General features: G+C 44.1%; 1 protein-coding gene across 1 annotated transcript; it reads right to left on the minus strand.

Moving 5' to 3' along the window:
• Positions 1 to 5,786: 5,786 nt before the first annotated feature.
• Positions 5,787 to 12,406, minus strand: nr1d2a (nuclear receptor subfamily 1, group D, member 2a). Its single transcript, XM_053327402.1, has 8 exons — positions 12,082 to 12,406; positions 9,649 to 9,891; positions 9,443 to 9,531; positions 9,176 to 9,320; positions 8,268 to 8,998; positions 7,951 to 8,136; positions 6,639 to 6,849; positions 5,787 to 6,049 (listed from the first exon to the last, which is right to left on the minus strand). The coding sequence occupies exons 1-8, from the start codon at positions 12,110 to 12,112 to the stop codon at positions 5,850 to 5,852; spliced, it is 1,836 nt and encodes a 611-aa protein (XP_053183377.1). The 5' UTR covers positions 12,113 to 12,406; the 3' UTR covers positions 5,787 to 5,849.
• Between the last annotated feature and the right edge of the window lie 6,733 nt (positions 12,407 to 19,139).

The raw sequence follows: 19,139 nt of genomic DNA on the forward strand, positions 1-19,139 counted from the left end.
CATCTCATAACCCGAGTCAACCAGCGCTGGTCATTAACCCACAGGAGGGGGTCGGGGGGGGGGGGGGGGGGGGGGGGGGTCTTCAGTCCTGATTGTCTGGCTGTAAGCAGATCATCTCAAAAATCACTTAAATTTCACTTCAGTTCAATCTGCTGCTAAAAAAAACTAGTTCACTGCTTCTAACTTCAACAGAGAGGCTTTTTAAACCCTCCTGTTGTCCTCAAGTCAAGGAAGAAAGGGAGGAAGAAGGAAGGAAAGGAGAGAGGGAGGAAGGAAGGAAGGAAAGGGGAGAGGGAGGGAGGATGGAAGGGTGGAAGAAGGAAGTAAAGGAGGGAGGAAGGAAGGAAGGAATAAGGAAGGAAAGGAGAGAGGGAGGGAGGAAGGAAAGGGGAGAGGGAGGAAGGAAGGGAGGAAAGGAAAGGAAAGAAGGAAGGAAGGAGGGAGGAAAGAAGGAAGGAAGGTGTGAGGGAGGAAACAAGGAAGGAGGGAAGGAGGGAGGGAGAAAGGAAGGGAGGAAAGGAAAGCAGGAAGGAAGGAGGGAGGGAGGGAGGGAGGATGGAAGGGTGGAAGAAGGAAGTAAAGGAGGGAGGGAGGAAGGAAGGAAGGAATAAGGAAGGAAAGGAGAGAGGGAGGGAGGAAGGAAAGGGGAGAGGGAGGAAGGAAGGAAAGGGGAGAGGGAGGAATAAGGAATAAGGAAGGAAAGGAGGGAGGGAGGAAGGAAAGAAGGAAAGGAGGAAGAAGGAAAGGGGAGAGGGAGGAATAAGGAATAAGGAAGGAAAGGAGGGAGGGAGGAAGGAAGGAAAGGGGAGAGGGAGGATGGAAGGAAGGAATAAGGAATAAGGAAGGAAGGAAGGAAGGAAGGAAGGAAGGAATAAGGAATAAGGAAGGAAGGACGGAAGGAAGGAAGGAATAAATAAGGAATAAGGAAGTAAAGGAGGGAGGTAGGAAGGAAGGATGGGGGAAAGAAGGAAGGAAGGGAGGTAGGAAGGAAGGGGAAAGAAGGAAAGAAGGAAAGGAGGGAGGAAGGAAGGAAAGGGGAGAGGGAGGAAGGAAGGAAGGAATGAATAGGGAATAAGGAAGGAAAGGAGGGAGGGAGGAAGGAAAGAAGGAAAGGAGGGAGTTAGGAAGGAAGGATGGGGATAGAAGGAAGGAAGGGAGGGAGGGAGGTAGGAAGGAAGGGGAAAGAAGGAAAGAAGGAAAGGAGGGAGGAAACAAGGAAGGAGGGAGGGAGGAAACAAGGAAGGAGGGGAGAGGGAGGAAGGAAGGAAGGAATGAATAGGGAATAAGGAAGGAAAGGAGGGAGGGAGGAAGGAAGGAAGGAATAAGGAAGGAAAGGAGGGAGGGAGGAAGGGAAGAAGGAAAGGAGGATGTTATTCTTCCTAAATTAATCTAATTATTCAAAGTGTCAAAATAAAGTGTTCAGGGAGCAAGGAAGGAGGGAGGGAAGGAAGGAAGGAAGGGAGGGAGGGAGGTAGGAAGGAAGGATGGGGGGAAAGAAGGAAGGAAGGGAGGGAGGGAGGTAGGAAGGAAGGGGAAAGAAGGAAAGGAGGGAGGAAACAAGGAAGGAGGGAGGGAGGAAGGAAGGAAAGGGGAGAGGGAGGAAGGAAGGAAGGAATGAATAGGGAATAAGGAAGGAAAGGAGGGAGGAAGGAAGGAAGGAGGGTCGGGGGGGGGGGGGGGGGGGGGGTCTTCAGTCCTGATTGTCTGGCTGTAAGCAGATCATCTCAAAAATCACTTAAATTTCACTTCAGTTCAATCTGCTGCTAAAAAAAAACTAGTTCACTGCTTCTAACTTCAACAGAGAGGCTTTTTAAACCCTCCTGTTGTCCTCAAGTTAAAGAAGAAAGGGAGGAAGAAGGAAGGAAAGGAGAGAGGGAGGAAGGAAGGAAGGAAAGGGGAGAGGGAGGGAGGATGGAAGGGTGGAAGAAGGAAGTAAAGGAGGGAGGAAGGAAGGAAGGAATAAGGAAGGAAAGGAGAGAGGGAGGGAGGAAGGAAAGGGGAGAGGGAGGAAGGAAGGGAGGAAAGGAAAGGAAAGAAGGAAGGAAGGAGGGAGGAAAGAAGGAAGGAAGGTGTGAGGGAGGAAACAAGGAAGGAGGGAAGGAGGGAGGGAGAAAGGAAGGGAGGAAAGGAAAGCAGGAAGGAAGGAGGGAGGGAGGGAGGGAGGATGGAAGGGTGGAAGAAGGAAGTAAAGGAGGGAGGGAGGAAGGAAGGAAGGAATAAGGAAGGAAAGGAGAGAGGGAGGGAGGAAGGAAAGGGGAGAGGGAGGAAGGAAGGAAAGGGGAGAGGGAGGAATAAGGAATAAGGAAGGAAAGGAGGGAGGGAGGAAGGAAAGAAGGAAAGGAGGAAGAAGGAAAGGGGAGAGGGAGGAATAAGGAATAAGGAAGGAAAGGAGGGAGGGAGGAAGGAAGGAAAGGGGGAGAGGGAGGATGGAAGGAAGGAATAAGGAATAAGGAAGGAAGGAAGGAAGGAAGGAAGGAAGGAATAAGGAATAAGGAAGGAAGGACGGAAGGAAGGAAGGAATAAATAAGGAATAAGGAAGTAAAGGAGGGAGGTAGGAAGGAAGGATGGGGGAAAGAAGGAAGGAAGGGAGGTAGGAAGGAAGGGGAAAGAAGGAAAGGAGGGAGGAAACAAGGAAGGAGGGAGGGAGGAAGGAAGGAAAGGGGGAGAGGGAGGAAGGAAGGAAGGAATGAATGAATAGGGAATAAGGAAGGAAAGGAGGGAGGAAGGAAGGAAGGAAGGAATAAGGAAGGAAAGGAGGGAGGGAGGAAGGGAAGAAGGAAAGGAGGATGTTTTTCTTCCTAAATTAATCTAATTATTCAAAGTGTCAGAATAAAGTGTTCAGGTAGGAAGGAAGGATGGGGGAAAGAAGGAAGGAAGGGAGGGAGGGAGGTAGGAAGGAAGGGGAAAGAAGGAAAGAAGGAAAGGAGGGAGGGAGGAAACAAGGAAGGAGGGAGGGAGGAAGGAAGGAAAGGGGAGAGGGAGGAAGGAAGGAAGGAATGAATAGGGAATAAGGAAGGAAAGGAGGGAGGGAGGAAGGAAGGAAAGGAGGGAAAGGGGAGAGGGAGGAAGGAAGGAAGGAATGAATAGGGAATAAGGAAGGAAAGGAGGGAGGGAGAAAGGAAGGAAGGAATAAGGAAGGAAAGGAGGGAGGGAGGAAGGGAAGAAGGAAAGGAGGATGTTATTCTTCCTAAATTAATCTAATTATTCAAAGTGTCAGAATAAAGTGTTCAGGGAGGAAGGAAGGAAGGAGGGAGGGGAAGGAAGGAAGGAAGGAAAGGAGGGAGTTAGGAAGGAAGGACGGGGGAAAGAAGGAAGGAAGGAAGGGAGGGAGGGAGGTAGGAAGGAAGGGGAAAGAAGGAAAGAAGGAAAGGAGGGAGGAAGGAAGGAAAGGGGAGAGGGAGGAAGGAAGGAAGGAATGAATAGGGAATAAGGAAGGAAAGGAGGGAGGGAGGAAGGAAAGAAGGAAAGGAGGGAGTTAGGAAGGAAGGATGGGGATAGAAGGAAGGAAGGGAGGGAGGGAGGTAGGAAGGAAGGGGAAAGAAGGAAAGAAGGAAAGGAGGGAGGAAACAAGGAAGGAGGGAGGGAGGAAACAAGGAAGGAGGGGAGAGGGAGGAAGGAAGGAAGGAATGAATAGGGAATAAGGAAGGAAAGGAGGGAGGGAGGAAGGAAGGAAGGAATAAGGAAGGAAAGGAGGGAGGGAGGAAGGGAAGAAGGAAAGGAGGATGTTATTCTTCCTAAATTAATCTAATTATTCAAAGTGTCAAAATAAAGTGTTCAGGGAGCAAGGAAGGAGGGAGGGAAGGAAGGAAGGAAGGGAGGGAGGGAGGTAGGAAGGAAGGATGGGGGAAAGAAGGAAGGAAGGGAGGGAGGGAGGTAGGAAGGAAGGGGAAAGAAGGAAAGGAGGGAGGAAACAAGGAAGGAGGGAGGGAGGAAGGAAGGAAAGGGGAGAGGGAGGAAGGAAGGAAGGAATGAATAGGGAATAAGGAAGGAAAGGAGGGAGGAAGGAAGGAAGGAATAAGGAAGGTTTGGAGGGAGGGAGGGAGGAAGGAAGGAAAGAAGGAATAAGGAAGGTAGGAGGGAGGGAGGAAACAAGGAAGGAGGGAAGGAGGGAGGAAGGAAGGATGGGGGAAAGAAGGAAGGAATTAGGACAAGGGAGGAAACAAGGAAGAAGGGAAGGAGGGAGGAAGGATGGAAGGGAGGAAGAAGGAAGTAAAGGAGGGAGGGAGGAAGGAAGGAAGGAAAGGAAGGAAGGATGGGGAAAGAAGGAAGGAAGGAAGGGAGGAATAAATAAGTTATAATAATAATAATAATAATAATGAGGGAGAGGGAGGAAGGAAGGAAAGGAGGGAGGGAGGGAGGGAGGAAGGATAGGGGAGAGGGAGGAAGGAAGGTAGGAATGAGGGAGGAAACAAGGAAGGAGTGAAGGAGGGAGGAAGGATAGATATCAGATTAATATCTTGTTTAATATAAAGTGTAAAGTCAAAGGGAGTCTTATTTAATGGTAATGTAAGTTTAGTCAAATGTAATTCAAGTTGCTGTTAGCGAACACCGCCCCCTAGTGGACGACCACAGTCACTGCAACGCCATCAATCACTTCCATTTAAACTGCAGTAAAAAACACAAAATACACAGAATATTCTTCACTTGTATTTATTTATACTATATCATCATATTTCTATGTTCATGAGATATTTTTTTTTTAATATATATATATATATTTATATTTATATTTATTTATATAGTTATTTACAAACGGCAGTGGTGCCAGTAGAAGAAACATATTTCAACAAAATGGATGACAAGTTTCAATTCAGTGCTATGCTGAAAGTACACAAGTTTGATTTTTAAAAAAACAAAAAAGAACAAAACAAACATTTGTCATAAAAACTGGAAAGTGAGAAAACAGCAAAAACACTCGTGTGTGTGTGTGAGAACATTAACTTAATGAAGTCATGTCACACACACACACTGGTTGGTGGATTTTTGTGTCACTTGGTTTTTTTCCTGCTCCAGAACTTGTGCAAATGTAGTGTTGCTGAAACAATAATGTCATCGACTCCCCCAGAAATCATCAGGCAGTGTACAGGCAGTTGACATTGACACGTTTTAAAAAAAAAAAAAAATTAAATTATAAAAAGAAATTGAACAATAAAAGTACACTATACACACGGACAGTTGAAACAATGAACTGATGCTTTCTGAGGCGAGGGGAGAAGATCCAAGTATAGTTGTTCGCATTAAGTACAGCCATGCATTAGCAGCAATCGTCACACATTCTTCAATAGCTTGCCTTTCTCTCCAACATGTCTGTCAAAAAACATTGGACCAAATAAACATGCGGTATGTAAGGTATATACTGTCTCTCACACTCGCCTGCTTAGTAGAGAATACACTTCTGAATTAAATGGCTTCTGGAGGAAACATAATATGCTGCGTATTAACTATGAATTCATTAACATTGGTTTATTCTCTCTATCATCTCACAAAGCCAGTTTACTATATTCTTCTTTCTATTGAAAATAGAGGAGGGTCTTTCCAAAAAAACTAGGAACCTCTGACACACGTGCGCTCGTGTGTGTGTGTTTGTGTGCAACAAGCAGAAGCTATCTCTTCTATAAATACAGTACATTTCATATTTTCTCTCTCTCTCTCTTCAGACCCCAACATGGTCTACTTAACAAAAATAGAATAAAAAATAACTTTCAATACATTCTACAAAGAAACACACATCTGGGTTGGTCAAATACAGAGGGGGGGGGTGTGTGTGTGGGGGGGTTGGTGGTGGTGGTGGGGGGGAGGAGTGAGAGGCAGGTCCTGGTGGAGGTGTGTGGATATGGTTAAGGAAGCGTTCATGGGTGCACTTTGAAGGAGAGCAGTTCCTCTGAGTGCATGTTGTTAAGGGATCGCAGCTCGGGAAGTTTGAGCAGCAGCTTGGTGAACGTGGTGGCCGCCTCCTCGCCGTGGTTCTGCATCACCAGGTTCCTCAGGGCCCGGATCAGTTTGTCCTGCAGGGCCTCGACTGCGTTAAGGTCCTGGATACCTGAGCGATCTGAGACCAGAACGAGAAGGGAGGAGAGGTTAGAGATCAGTGCAGGACTTATTAATACTTTACATCACTTAACCCTCCTGTTGTGCTCCCGGGTCCTTCCTTCCTTCCTTCCTTCCTTCCTTCCTTCCTCAGATCTAAGTTCAGCTGTTAGGGTAAATGTTCCCTCCTTCTGTCCTTTCTTCCTTCCTTCATCTGTCCTTCCTTTCTTCATTCCTTCCTTCCTTCCTTCCTTTCTTCCTCCCTCCCTCCCTCCCTTCCTTCCCTCCTCCCTCCTTTCCATCCTTCTTCCTCCCTCCTTCCTTTCCTTCCTTGCTTCCCTTCCTTCTTCCCTCCTTTCCTTCCTTCCTTCCTCTCTCCTTCCTTTCCTTCCTTCTTCCTCCCTTGCTTCCCTTCCTTCCTCCTTTCCTTCCTTCTTCCCGCCTTTCCTTCCTTCCTTCCTTCCTTCCTTCCTTCCTTACTTTAGGTGCAAATGACATAACTAGTAAGGTCTGTTTAAGGGTTAAGAGTGTTTTCTGGCCTTTTCCTACTACCTATTTTAAATGTGTGTGCAGGATCTTTTGGTTTTTTAGAGCTCTTCAGTCTTTCTTACCGGCAGAGACGAGCACCACAGCAGTGAAGAGGCTCATTTCCTCTGAATCGAGCCGAAGCGCCATCAGCTTCTCACTGAACTCACACATGGAGTTGAGCAGCTCGCCGGCGCCGAGCGACCGTAGCGTGTCAAGGCTGTAACGTTTGCCGCTAAGGAAGGTCACCGTCCGCTCCACCATGTTGAACAGAGAGGCGAATCGGACCATCAGCACCTGAGAGACGACAGGAGGAGAGTTTTTAGGTTAATTTTAGGTTTGATGTGTGCAGGTTAAGAGTTTTAATTTTAAAAATGTATCACTGGTGTTTTAAATGTCCTGAAGGAAGGATGCCAATTAAAACTTTCTTCTATCTTAACCCTTTATAGGACACTCATTGAAAGGAAGGGAGGATGGAAGGAAGGACGGAGGAAAGAAGGAAGGAAGGTAGGTAGGGGGGAGGAAAGAAAGAGAGAAGGAGGGAGGGAGGAAGGGAAGAAAGAAGGAAGGAAGGAAGAAGAAAGGGGGATGGAGGAAGGAAAGAAGGAAGGGAGGAGAGAAGGAGAGAGGGAGGAAGGACAGATGGAAGGAAGGAAAGGAAGAACGGAGGAAGGAAAGAAGGAAGGGAGGAGAGAAGGAGGGAGGGAGGAAGGACAGATGGAAGGAAGGAAAGGAAGGAAGGACGGAGGAAATAAGGAACGAGGGAGGGAGAAAGGGAGGGAGAAAGGAAAAGAGGAAGGGAAGAAAGAAGGCAGGGAGGAAGGGAGGGAAGGATATTTTGGGATATTTACAGAAGGTACCAAATATAATTATTTGCCCAATAAAGGGTTAAATCACAATAATGTGAACAGGAACAAAAGCTACGATGAGAGTATCTGAGTGTAATATTACACAGTGTGAATCTGACAGAGAGGATCTTCCACTTCCCTTCAAACTGTTATCAGAGTAAATATTAGTCTCACACAGCTGACCGTGTGTTTGAGGAAGCCTCAGTAGATCAGTACATCCTGCATGTCGGGTATTTGAAGAGGGCCGCCTTGTTTGGCTTCAAAGTGAGCACAAAATAACACGAGCTGTTTATGTTTTTCCTGTTTGCCTTTTTTTCTACATGTATTTATTCAGTGGGGGGTGGGGGGGGGGGGGGGAGTTTAACTGAGAGCAATGCACTCTTTATCAGGAACGCCCCCGAGATCTCATTTACACCTGGAAGCTGTCCAGTACAACCGCAGTCTGTTAAAAGCCTTGCTCGAGGGCAGCTCAGTCAGTGGTGGTAATTCACTTTCCCCATCCCCCCATCCCTCCCTCCATCCCTCCATCCCTCCTTCTTCTTCTTCTTACCTCGAAAGTTCCAGCTTTCAGGAGGCTGACTTGGTCGTGCTCGGGGATGTCGCGGAAGCCTGGGATCCTCTTAGCGAACTCGACCACCTCCCGCACGGCGGGGGTGAAGCTCATGGAGAACTCCTCCCAGATCTCCTGGCTGGGCTTGTGAGGGTCCACGTAGGGTGAGGTGTTCATTGGACATACCTGGAAGGATGACAATAAGATAGAACGATTAAAAGATGAAAGACAAAAAAGGGAAAAAAAAAAAAAAAAGCTCCATCTCTTTTATTAAGCAGGTTTAAATTGGTTTTTGTGTATGTTTAAACAGCACTCACCAAGTGTGCTCTATTATTCACACTGTTGGTTGGTCCACTGTAACCACTTGAGGCAGTTTGTGTGTTAAATTCATGCGGTCTTTGGCTGTCTTCTGATGGCTCACAGCTGGGGGCGCTGTTGAGCTGCTGCTGCTGCTGCTGAGGTTGCTGCTGGTAAACTCCCCTCTCCTCCCTGAAAGCAGTATTGGTGACGTGTTGGCTGTTACTGTATGAACTGTGCTGGTAACCTCTCATAGCGACATTGTTGTTCCAGCTGTTCCATCCTTCCTGCTGCTCCTCCATACGACCGTCACACGCCGTCTCCTGGGCGGCTGTGACCGGCGATGGGGAGACCTGTTCCTGTCGCAGGGACCTCTGCTGGCTGTATGCGAAGGCATCTTGGTGCTGCCTGCTGCTCACTGAGACAGCCTCGTCCTCGCCGCTGTCTGATCCGCAAGAGGAGGCTGAGCTGGAGTTGGTGTCCATGGAAACCACAGACTCCGAGTCCTGGGGGCATTGCGGGGAGGAGGGGTTGGAGCACGACGGGGAATCGGAGGAGGAGGAGGAGGAGGAAGAGGAGGGCGAGGGGCTGGCGTCGCTGGGGAGGGACTCCATGGGCATGGTTGGGCTCTGGTGCCCGTGCAGCATGCTGTGTAGCTGGCTGTTGTTGCTCATCATGTTGTTCATGGCGTTCTGCATCTCCAGCAGCATCCTCTGCTTTTCCCTCTTTGGGATGCGACCAAACCTGACAGCTGTGAGCAAATGATGACGGCCGTTAGATGCTGCTGTGTTCTCTTTGGGTTAACACTTCCAAGCTTTTTGCTTTTCTCTCCATGCTCAGCTGGTTTGTACATGTATATAAATGCGTGCTCTAACTTGAAGCTTTTACACTTAACAACAAGCTGAAAGCAAACTAATGCACTGCTCACCATCTCTGGACATGCCGACGGACAAACACTTCTTGAACCGGCACTGCTGGCAGCGGTTCCTGTTGATCCTCATGATGGTGCAGTTCTCCATCTTAAGACACTTCTTGTACTGGATGTTCTGCTGGATGCTTCTCCTGAAGAAGCCCTGAGGAGACACGATGTGAAAACGTGAGTTAGCAGCAGCCAACAAGCATGTGCACAATAACAGTGAGGATATGAATCAATCTAGCAGAGACGCAACATGTCAACTCTAGAAACCTGTCTCACCTTGCAGCCCTCGCAGGCGTGAACGCCGTAGTGGAAGCCCGAGGCCACATCACCGCAGACCTTGCACAACAGCACCATGCCATTGATTTCTGGAGGAAGAAAAAAAAGGCATAAATCATCATCATCACTCATGTTCACGAGATCATATAAATATAATGTGTTTCTACATGTAAAATTTCAATTTCAACATTTTATATTGTGCTTACTGGTGATGCTGCTCTTGGCGGAGGTGGAGGAGCGCCCGGCCTTCTCCATGCCGTGGCCGGTTCTTGGCCCGTTCTTGGCAGGTGGAGCGATGTCCACCACCATGCCCACAGCCCTGCTGGGTAGCGAGGGGCGAGAGAGGGGCGGCGATGTGGAAAGGTAGCCGCCGCTGCTGCTGCTGCTTGGGCTGGTGCTCATACAGGTCTCTGGGGCGGAGCCTGAGGAGATGTAGGCAATGACTCCTCCTATGGAGAAAGAAATATGGTGACATGTTATAGCAGGTTATTCTTTTATGAGGTCTCTTTTTTTACTTCCTGGCTCTTATTTAATGACCTACTCTTCTACAGCATACATAAAACTGGAAACTAGCATCCAGTATCTCTGCTCTGGACTGGATTCATTTCATGTAATGAGGACAATGAAGAAATTCAAGCTCATTTTCCTGCTGTTGTTCTGACCTGATATTACTCTGTGTGGCACTAAACAAACATAACACCTTATTTCCATGTAAATCTACTTCTGAGAAAAACACATTGTCTTATCAACTAAAGTCAACAAACCCTATCAGTGAATCAGATGTTTTATTTTCTCTACTCTACTACGCATCACACATGCAAACGTTGAGGCAAGAGCCAAACACAATAAACATCAGTTAAAGTGTAAACCACAAAAAAAAAAAAAAAAAAGTGCAAAATTGACTTTTGGCAGCACATCATGTCCAAGAGTCTCTCATTCAGCCAGACAGTTAAAAGAGTGTATGTGTTTAATAACTGCTATGCTTGACCTGCTTTATCACCTCCAGTCCTTGCTGATTGGATAACACTGTTGTTACATAACATGGCTGTGTGTCTATGCTATGGGAGTGTGCTCTGTGCTCTGCTGACTCCAGACAGGGTCACTGAAGCACTGGAGCAACATAACAGTTGTGGGAACAAAAGGCAGTAAAGGGAAAACATGCATGGCGAGGGTTATGTAATGACATGTTGGTTCCAACTCTGGTGATAGTTTCTGTAACAAGAAATCATAATTAAATGTCTAAAACTTTTTTAAGATAACCAGACTGACTTTTAATAGTTTTGATTTGCTCATATTTAATTAATTGTCAATCAGTTTTCTATTAAACTGCCCTTGAGCAAGGCATTGACATTGTACACTAAGCTGCTCTAGAGACTAGTCACTGTGCATTAAATAGAGCAGTGGGTGCAGTCTGAAAAAGCTTTTCTTAAAAAAAAAAAAAAAAAAAAAAAAAAAAAAAAAAATTGAATTTCCCGCAAAAACAAACGTCACGCAAAAATAACTGAGAGACTTTGATGGAATATTTGTGTAAAAGCCGAAGTGTGTTTTTCTTCATTAACACTAAAACCCCCTAAAATTCAAGCAGCAGCAGCAGCAAGCAGCAGATGATTACCTAACCTCAACCATGACTGCTCTCTTTCACAGGCCCACCCACACGTGGACCTGTCATGCACTTTCTGTGAAAGCGAAGGAGGAGGAGGAGGAGGAGGAAGAGACAGAAAATGTAGGTCAGCTCGCTCTCGCTCTCGCTCTCGCTCTCTATGTCCCTGTCTCACGTGTACCGAGGAGTGCTGCCTCGCGCTCCACACTGCTGTGTACAGAGCGGATTGTGCAACGTTCTACGTCACCGGCCAATCACAGCGCAGTTCTAGAACGCAGAGTGGAAGGAATGGAACGCCCTCTCGACCAATCCGACGCGTGTTCCAGACGCGCGTGTACACAGAGACACATGGCTAGGCTACGCTGTCCACGTGAGCAGCCGCGAGGAAGTAGAACACTGTTGTTGTGTCAAATGTAAATGCCGCACTGACACTCCTAACCCCGGTTTAACACACGTCAAAAAAAAAGAGGGGGGGCGCTGGGATTACCTTTTTAGGAACATTTAAACACACAAGACATTTAAATAGAATCATTTTTAACAATAAATGGAAACTTTAAACCTCTGACTCCTAGACGATGACTGTGATGAAGCATAACACCAAGAACAACACAATTCCAGGTCACCATTCATTCGTGTTGAGTCCTAAATAACACCTTTTTAAAGCTTGTGCTGCTGTGTTAGGAGTTATTACGATGCTTTTAACCATGTTAAACCACAGACTTGTCTATTTTGAGCTTTTTTTAATAATTGACACAAATGACTTTAATTGGCTTTATCTCTTTAAAGATCATACATAGCAAAATAAGGCACAATGAAGCTTTACATGTAGGTGTGTGTGTGTGTGTGTGTGTGTGTGTGTGTGTGTGAATTAGCATTAAAAGATAATCAACATTATTTATAGAGGACACTTCTTTCCTTCAATGTTAAATTGCAACAAGTTCCTGCACACTGCATGCAATGGAAACATCACAACCAATCTTTTTTTTTAGTGTTATTCTCATTTTACAGTAAATTATTGTATGAAATATAGTTTTCTTACCAGGCTTAGCTGTCCCCACTTCCTCAGGCATCTTTCTGATCGAGGAAAAAAGGAAAATCTTCCCGTTCACAGAAAGATCAAATGTGAAAAGTCGACTTCTCCGTCGCTGTCACACGAAAACGATGCAGCAAAAAACAACTTGTCGACTGTGTTTTTAAAAAGCAGAATGACTTTTTCTTTTTTTTCTTTTAGAAATGTCTGCTGAAGCTCATTCCTGGTTTTTCAGGGGGAATAACTCTGCAGGTCTGGACTCTGTGCTTCATGAAGCGGTCAGGTCGAGGACGAGTTTGCGACTGAATTGAAGGAAACTCCCCCCTTGTTGTGAGGCTGCGGGTGAGTCAAGAGAACTAAATGTTCTCAATAGTGGGCTCGCCCATGTGACCCATTTGTCGGCCACGCCCCTCCATACTTTAACCCAGTGACACACTTTTAGGACAGCGGAGGGGGCGGGGCTTAGCGTCCACTCTACGTAACAGAGGAATGGTAACATCGCGGTCACGTTGCAGAGCACAACGTGAAGAGAAGGGTGATGCCCGGACGGTACAGTGCAGTCACGCTGCGTGAGCTGCAGTCCAGCTGATGAATGATGAGAGTCAGGACAGGCTTTTTTTTTTGTTGTTGTTGTTTTTCCTCATGTGGTGAAACACGTTGTTCATACATGCGAGCTGCTGCAGGGACATTTAACTAGATCATTAAAGAGGCTGTGTCAGTGTGTGTGTGTGTGTGTGTGTGTGTGTGTGTGTGTATACAGAGGACTACTTTCCCCCATAAATAGGACATATTTTTAAAAAACATTTATTATTTGTCCCAGCCAGCACTCTTCACTACTTTTAAAAGTCTAACACACTAACCCTTTTTTTTTGCATATAGTGAAACACGTTGTTCATGCATACAAGCTGCTGCAGGGACATTTAACTAGATCATTAAAGAGGCTGTGTCAGTGTGTGTGTGTGTGTGTGTGTGTATACAGAGGACATACAAGTGGGATCCAAAAGTCTAAACCTACTTTCCCCCATAAATAGGACAGACTGTTTTAAAAATACAACATATTTTTTAAAACATTTAATATTTGTCCCAGCACTCTTCACTACTTTTAAAAGTCTAACACACTAACCCTTTTTTTTTTTGCATATAGTGAAACATGTTGTTCACATACAAGCTGCTGCAGGCTCATTTAACTCTAGAGGATTAAACAGCTACAGGTTCTCCTTCCTTCCTTCCAACATTAATTGCTCTTCTTAATAAACAACCTGTCAAATTTTGCATTTAATCCTTTTTAAACCTTGGTCCCTGCTGCCCTGTGGGTCATAGTAGTATTATTATACTTTTTCTCTTACTTTATGCCGCTGGTTGTTAAGGGTGAGCTAACTTGAGCACAGTAGTTTAATTCAACTTGTATTCTTTTGTATTCTTGTATAAATCAGTTCCAGCACAAGTCACTTTAATCTATGTGCAATATTTCTTATTAGGTTTTAGCTCAATATCTGATTGAAAACCCAGAAACCACATTAATGTTCCTGTATGTCACTTCTGTCACATATGTTCATTTAATATGATTGTAGCCACTAGAGCAGAGGAGTCAAACTTATTTTCATTCAAGGGCCACAAACAGCCCAATTTAATCTCATGTGGGCCGGATCATTAAAAAGATGGAGGGAAGGAAGGAAGGCAGAAAGGAAGGCAGGAAGGAAGGAAGGAAGGAAGGAAGGAAGGAAGGAAGGAAGGAAGGAAGGAAGGAAAATAAGACAGGAAAGAAGGAAGGAAGAAAAAGGAGACAGAAAGGAAGGAAGGAAGGAAGGAAGGAAGGAAGGAAGGATAGATGGAAGGAAGGAAGGAATGAAGAAAAAGGAGACAGAAAGGAAGGAAGGAAGGAAGGAAGGAAGGAAGGAAGGAAGGAAGGAAAGAAGGAAGAAAAAGGAGACCATCTTTTTAATGATCCGGCCCACATGAGATCAAATTAGTCTGTATGTGGCCCTTGAATGAAAATGAGTTTGACTCCTCTGCTCTACAACATCATTTAAAAAAACCCAACCATTTAATATTTATCTCAGCACTCTTCACTTCCTCTTGTAATGAAACATGTTCATACATACAAGCCGCTGCTAACTAGAAAATTAAACAATCTGTGTCAGTGTGTATACAGAAGACATACAAGTGGGATCCAAAAGCTGAAGCCATTTATAGGACAGACTGTTTGTATACAGCATCATTTAACCCTTAAACAGACAACGTGCACCAGGAGATACACACTCTTTAACCTTCCTGTTGTCCTTCCTTCCTTCCTCTGTCCTTCCTTCCTTCCTCTGTCCTTCCTTCATCTGTCCTTCCTTCCTTCATCTGTCCTTCCTTCCTTCCTTCCTCAGATCTAAGTTCAGCTGTTAGGGTAAATGTTCGCTCCTTCTGTCCTTTCTTCCTTCCTTCATCTGTCCTTCCTTTCTTCCTTCCTTCATCTGTCCTTCCTTCCTTTCTTTCTTCCTTCCTTCCTTCCTTCCTCCCTCCCTCCCTTCCTCCCTCCTCCCTTTCCTCTCCCCTTCCTTTCCTTCTATCTTCCTTTCCTTCCTTCTTCCCTCCATTCCTTCCTACCTTCCTTCCTTCCCCCCTCCTTCCTTTCCTTCCTTCTTCCTCCCTTGCTTCCCTTCCTTCCTTCGTCCCTCCTTCCCTTCCTTCCTTCCTTCCTTCCTTCCTTCCTTCCTTCCTTCCTTCCTTCCTTCCTTCCTTCCTTCCTTACTTTAGGTGCAAATGACATAACTAGTAAGGCATGTTTAAGGGTTAAACCAACCATTTAATATTTGTCTCTCTTCACTTCTTTGAACTATTTGTATCCTGTTTACAGTCCACAGAAACTGTCTCACCTGTTTATAGCCGCTCCTCCTTCCTCGAGTACGTCTCCTAAAGGCTGCTGTGGTATTATTCTGTGTACATTGAGAGCCATTAAGCTACAGTCATATCCCTTTTATATGTAAACATAGACTGCATGGCCAGTAAAGATGATTCTGATAAAGCTTTTAGGTTCATACTTTCAATGCTCTCATCTTATTTAGACTCCATCACCAGTGTTTCTGCAGACTTCACCATATCCTCAAATTGTTAACCCTTCCAACTGGAATGTTTTACAGTGTTAATGATTGTCTGTATATCCTCTATGGTCTTGTATGGTTAAACTCTCTCTCTATAGTATGTGGGACAGATGGTAAAGGACATGGTTTTTACAGATGTGAGACTCTAATAATACACCGCAGCATTATTTGTTCTCCAGAGGCGGCAGCAGCAGTTCATCCTCTCATCCCTCTGGCTGTTAGGATCTTCAGTATTGACTTTTATCTCCAAACTCAATCTTTCTGAGCTGCAGCTGTATTCCCTGCTGTCTGAAACTACGTCACCCCCGCTGCATTAAAAACCTGTTTCACTGTCAAAGTTTGAAAGATTAGTGGTGATAATGCTATTACGATTTACTAAAATAAGTGTAAAATCACATTTGTGTCATTACTCCCTGGCTGTATATATAACAATCACTCACCAATAATATAAATGATGATTCACTAATCATGACCTGGACATGGATAAATCTATAATCTATAACAGAGGTGTCAAACTCATTTTCATTCAAGGGCCACATACAGAACCAATTTGATCTCATGAGGGCCGGATCATTAAAAAGATGGAAGGAAAGAAGGAAGGAAGGAAGGAAATAAGAAGGGAAGGGAGGAAAGACAGACAAAAGGAAGGAGGGAAGAAAGGTAGGAAAGACAGGTGGAAGGAAGGAAGAAAGGGAGTAAGGACAGATGAAAGGAAGGACAGATGGAAGGAAGGGAGGAAGGACAGATGGAAGGAAGGACAGAAGGAAGAAAGGTAGGAAAGACAGACAGTGAAGGACAGAAGGAAAGAAGGGAGGAAGAAAAGAAGGAAGGGAGGGAGGAAGGAAGGAAGAACAGAAGGAAGAAAGGGAGGAACGACAGATGTAAGGAAGGACAGAAGGAAGGAAGGAACGAAGAAAGGAAAAAAGGAAGGTAGGGAGGAAGGACAGATGGAAGGAAGGACAGAAGGAAGAAAGGAAAGAACGAATGAATGAAGAAAGGAAAAAAGGAAGGTAGGAAGGTGAAAATATACAGAATACATACTTCAATGGAAGTCATTTGAGATTCAACACGTGAAACCTCAGTAGGTATTTCACCTTGTGTACACGATCTTAAAATTAGCGCGTGGGACTCCCGAAGCCGTGAGCAAACAGTAACTCCCTTTTCCCAGTGGACACGAACTCACCGCCAGTTTTGATTAATCAAATGAACCTTTTTAGCATCTTCCCACAGGTTTATCCTCACTGTGGGTCTTATCTGTGTTGAGTGTGCTGCCTCAGTATGTACATGGACATAATGTCTACATGCATACAGTATGGGTATAGTTATATATATATGCATGTACAGTATGAGCATAGTTATATATATGCATGTACAGTATGAGCATAGTTATATATGTGCATGTACAGTATGGGCATAGTTATATATGTGCATGTACAGTATGGGCATAGTTATATATATATGTGCATGTACAGTATGGGCATAGTTATATATATGCATGTACAGTATGGGCATAGTTATATATGTGCATGTACAGTATGGGCATAGTTATATATATATGTGCATGTACAGTATGGGCATAGTTATATATGTGCATGTACAGTATGAGCATAGTTATATATGTGCATGTACAGTATGAGCATAGTTATATATATGTGCATGTACAGTATGGGCATAGTTATATATATATGCATGTACAGTATGGGCATAGTTATATATATGCATGTACAGTATGAGCATAGTTATATATGTGCATGTACAGTATGGGCATAGTTATATATATGCATGTACAGTATGAGCATAGTTATATATGTGCATGTACAGTATGGGCATAGTTATATATATGCATGTACAGTATGAGCATAGTTATATATATGCATGTACAGTATGAGCATAGTTATATATGTGCATGTACAGTATGGGCATAGTTATATATATATGCATGTACAGTATGGGCATAGTTATATATATGCATGTACAGCATGAGCATAGTTATATATATGCATGTACAGCATGAGCATAGTTATATATATGCATGTACAGTATGGGCATAGTTATATATATATGCATGTACAGTATGAGCATAGTTATATATGTGCATGTACAGTATGGGCATAGTTATATATATATGCATGTACAGTATGGGCATAGTTATATATATGCATGTACAGCATGAGCATAGTTATATATATGCATGTACAGCATGAGCATAGTTATATATATGCATGTACAGTATGCATGCACGTACAGTTTTTAGTATTATTTATTTTAACCTGATAAAATGAATAAAAATCATTCAGTACTTTTACTTAACATCTGTATTGTATTGCAGTATTGTTATACTGTGGTATTGCTATATTTACCTACTATAAGTGAAATCGGAGTACTTCTTCAAGCCTTGGTTTAAAGGGGCCTAAAACATACAACACATTACAATCCAATACAGTCCAATACAACTAATATAACCTCACAAAGACCTCAAAGACTCAGAGATTCACATCAGTTCAAGTTGATATGAGTGGGAAATGTTAGATGGTGGCAACGGCTTTGAAAAGCGTATCCATGCACCCCCCTAGTGTGGAGTTTCATTATCTTGGGGTTGCTGACATTGGCTCACCGCATGTTTATTTTTCCTTTAAAACCAAATGGAGCTGACTTCATATCGACTCCTCGGAGACCTCGATGTCCGAGCTCTTCCAAATAAAAGTTTTCCATTTGTTTTTTCACCTTTAACCCCCGATGCAAGTCCTGAGCAGTCCTTTTAACTTTCTGCAGATTGAAATAACTCTAATAATTGTGCTCATGAAATTTGAATTCTCAGTTGTGCATTAGAATAAGAGGAATAATTGTATATTAAAGTTGACAGATTATAACTCTGCAGCCAACTTCTGAGCAATAATCCTTTTTCACAATGTTTTTATGTTGAACTGAAAGTGAAATTGTGGTATTTGTTATTTTAGAAACCACCTGGAAGTCCCCAAAGGTTCCCCAAATTATAGTTAACTGGATAAATGTATGTATATATTTATCAGGTACTTTATTTTATTTAGCACAGGTGGGGTTTTTAACTGCTACTGGCTTTACTGTCTTTTAATTGTTCTTATGTGTTTGTTAAGTATGATTTATTCTATTTTATATTATATTAAATGTCCTTACTGTTTAATCCCAACACTGCACACTTGCATATAGTACTGTATAAGGCAGAGGTGTCAAACTCATCTTCATTCAAGGGCCACATACAGACCAGTTTGATCTCATGTGGGCCGGATCATTAAAAAGATGGAAGGAAAGAAGGAAAGAAGGAAAGAAGGAAGGAAGGAAGGAAAGACAGACAAAAGGAAGGAGGGAAGAAAGGTAGGAAAGACGGATAGTGAAGGAAGAACAGACAGAAGGGAGGAAGGAAAAAAAGAAGAACAGAGGGAAGAATGGAAGGAAGGACAGATGGAAGGAGGGAAGGAAGGAAGGAAGGAACGAAGAAAGGAAAAAAGGAAGATAGGGAGTAAGGACAGATGGAAGGAAGGAAGGAAGGAAGGAAGGAAGGAAGGAACAAAGAAAGGAAAAAAGGAAGGTAGGAGGGACAGATGGATGGAAGGACAGATGGAAGAAAGGGAGTAAGGACAGATGGAAGGAAGAAAGAAACGAAGGAACGAAGAAAGGAAAAAAGGAAGAAAGGTAGGAAGGACAGATGGAAAGAAGGAAAAGGGCCGGATTGCACCCCTCAGCGGGCCAGTTCTGGCCCACGGGCCGCATGTTTGACACCCCTGGTATAAGGGGCTTTATGTATATATTGTAGATTCATATAATTACAGGTTATTTTATAGATTGTTTATATATAGTATTATTTTATTTTTTTATCACTTCCACATTACAAGACTACTGTTGTGTTACTTTTGAATTTAAAGATAAGAAGATAAGATATTCCTTTATTAGTCCCACGGTGGGGACAGCAGCGTAGTGGACAGTAAAACTAGAAGTAATAAAATA

The sequence above is a fragment of the Scomber japonicus genome, chromosome 10, assembly GCF_027409825.1.
Source record: "Scomber japonicus isolate fScoJap1 chromosome 10, fScoJap1.pri, whole genome shotgun sequence".
In the NCBI taxonomy this organism is placed as follows: Eukaryota; Metazoa; Chordata; class Actinopteri; order Scombriformes; family Scombridae; genus Scomber; species Scomber japonicus.

What these genes read in the sequence shown, in the direction of transcription:
- nr1d2a (XM_053327402.1), bottom strand. Translation starts at nt 12,112, where the DNA reads ATGCCTGAGGAAGTGGGGACAGCTAAGCCTG. An exon ending in AGTGGGGACAGCTAAGCCTG is followed by an intron (nt 9,892 to 12,081) that starts GTAAGAAAACTA and finishes CTTTCTCCATAG; the next exon opens with GAGGAGTCATTGCCTACATC. An exon ending in TGAAAGCTGGAACTTTCGAG is followed by an intron (nt 6,850 to 7,950) that starts GTAAGAAGAAGA and finishes GTCGTCTCTCAG; the next exon opens with GTGCTGATGGTCCGATTCGC.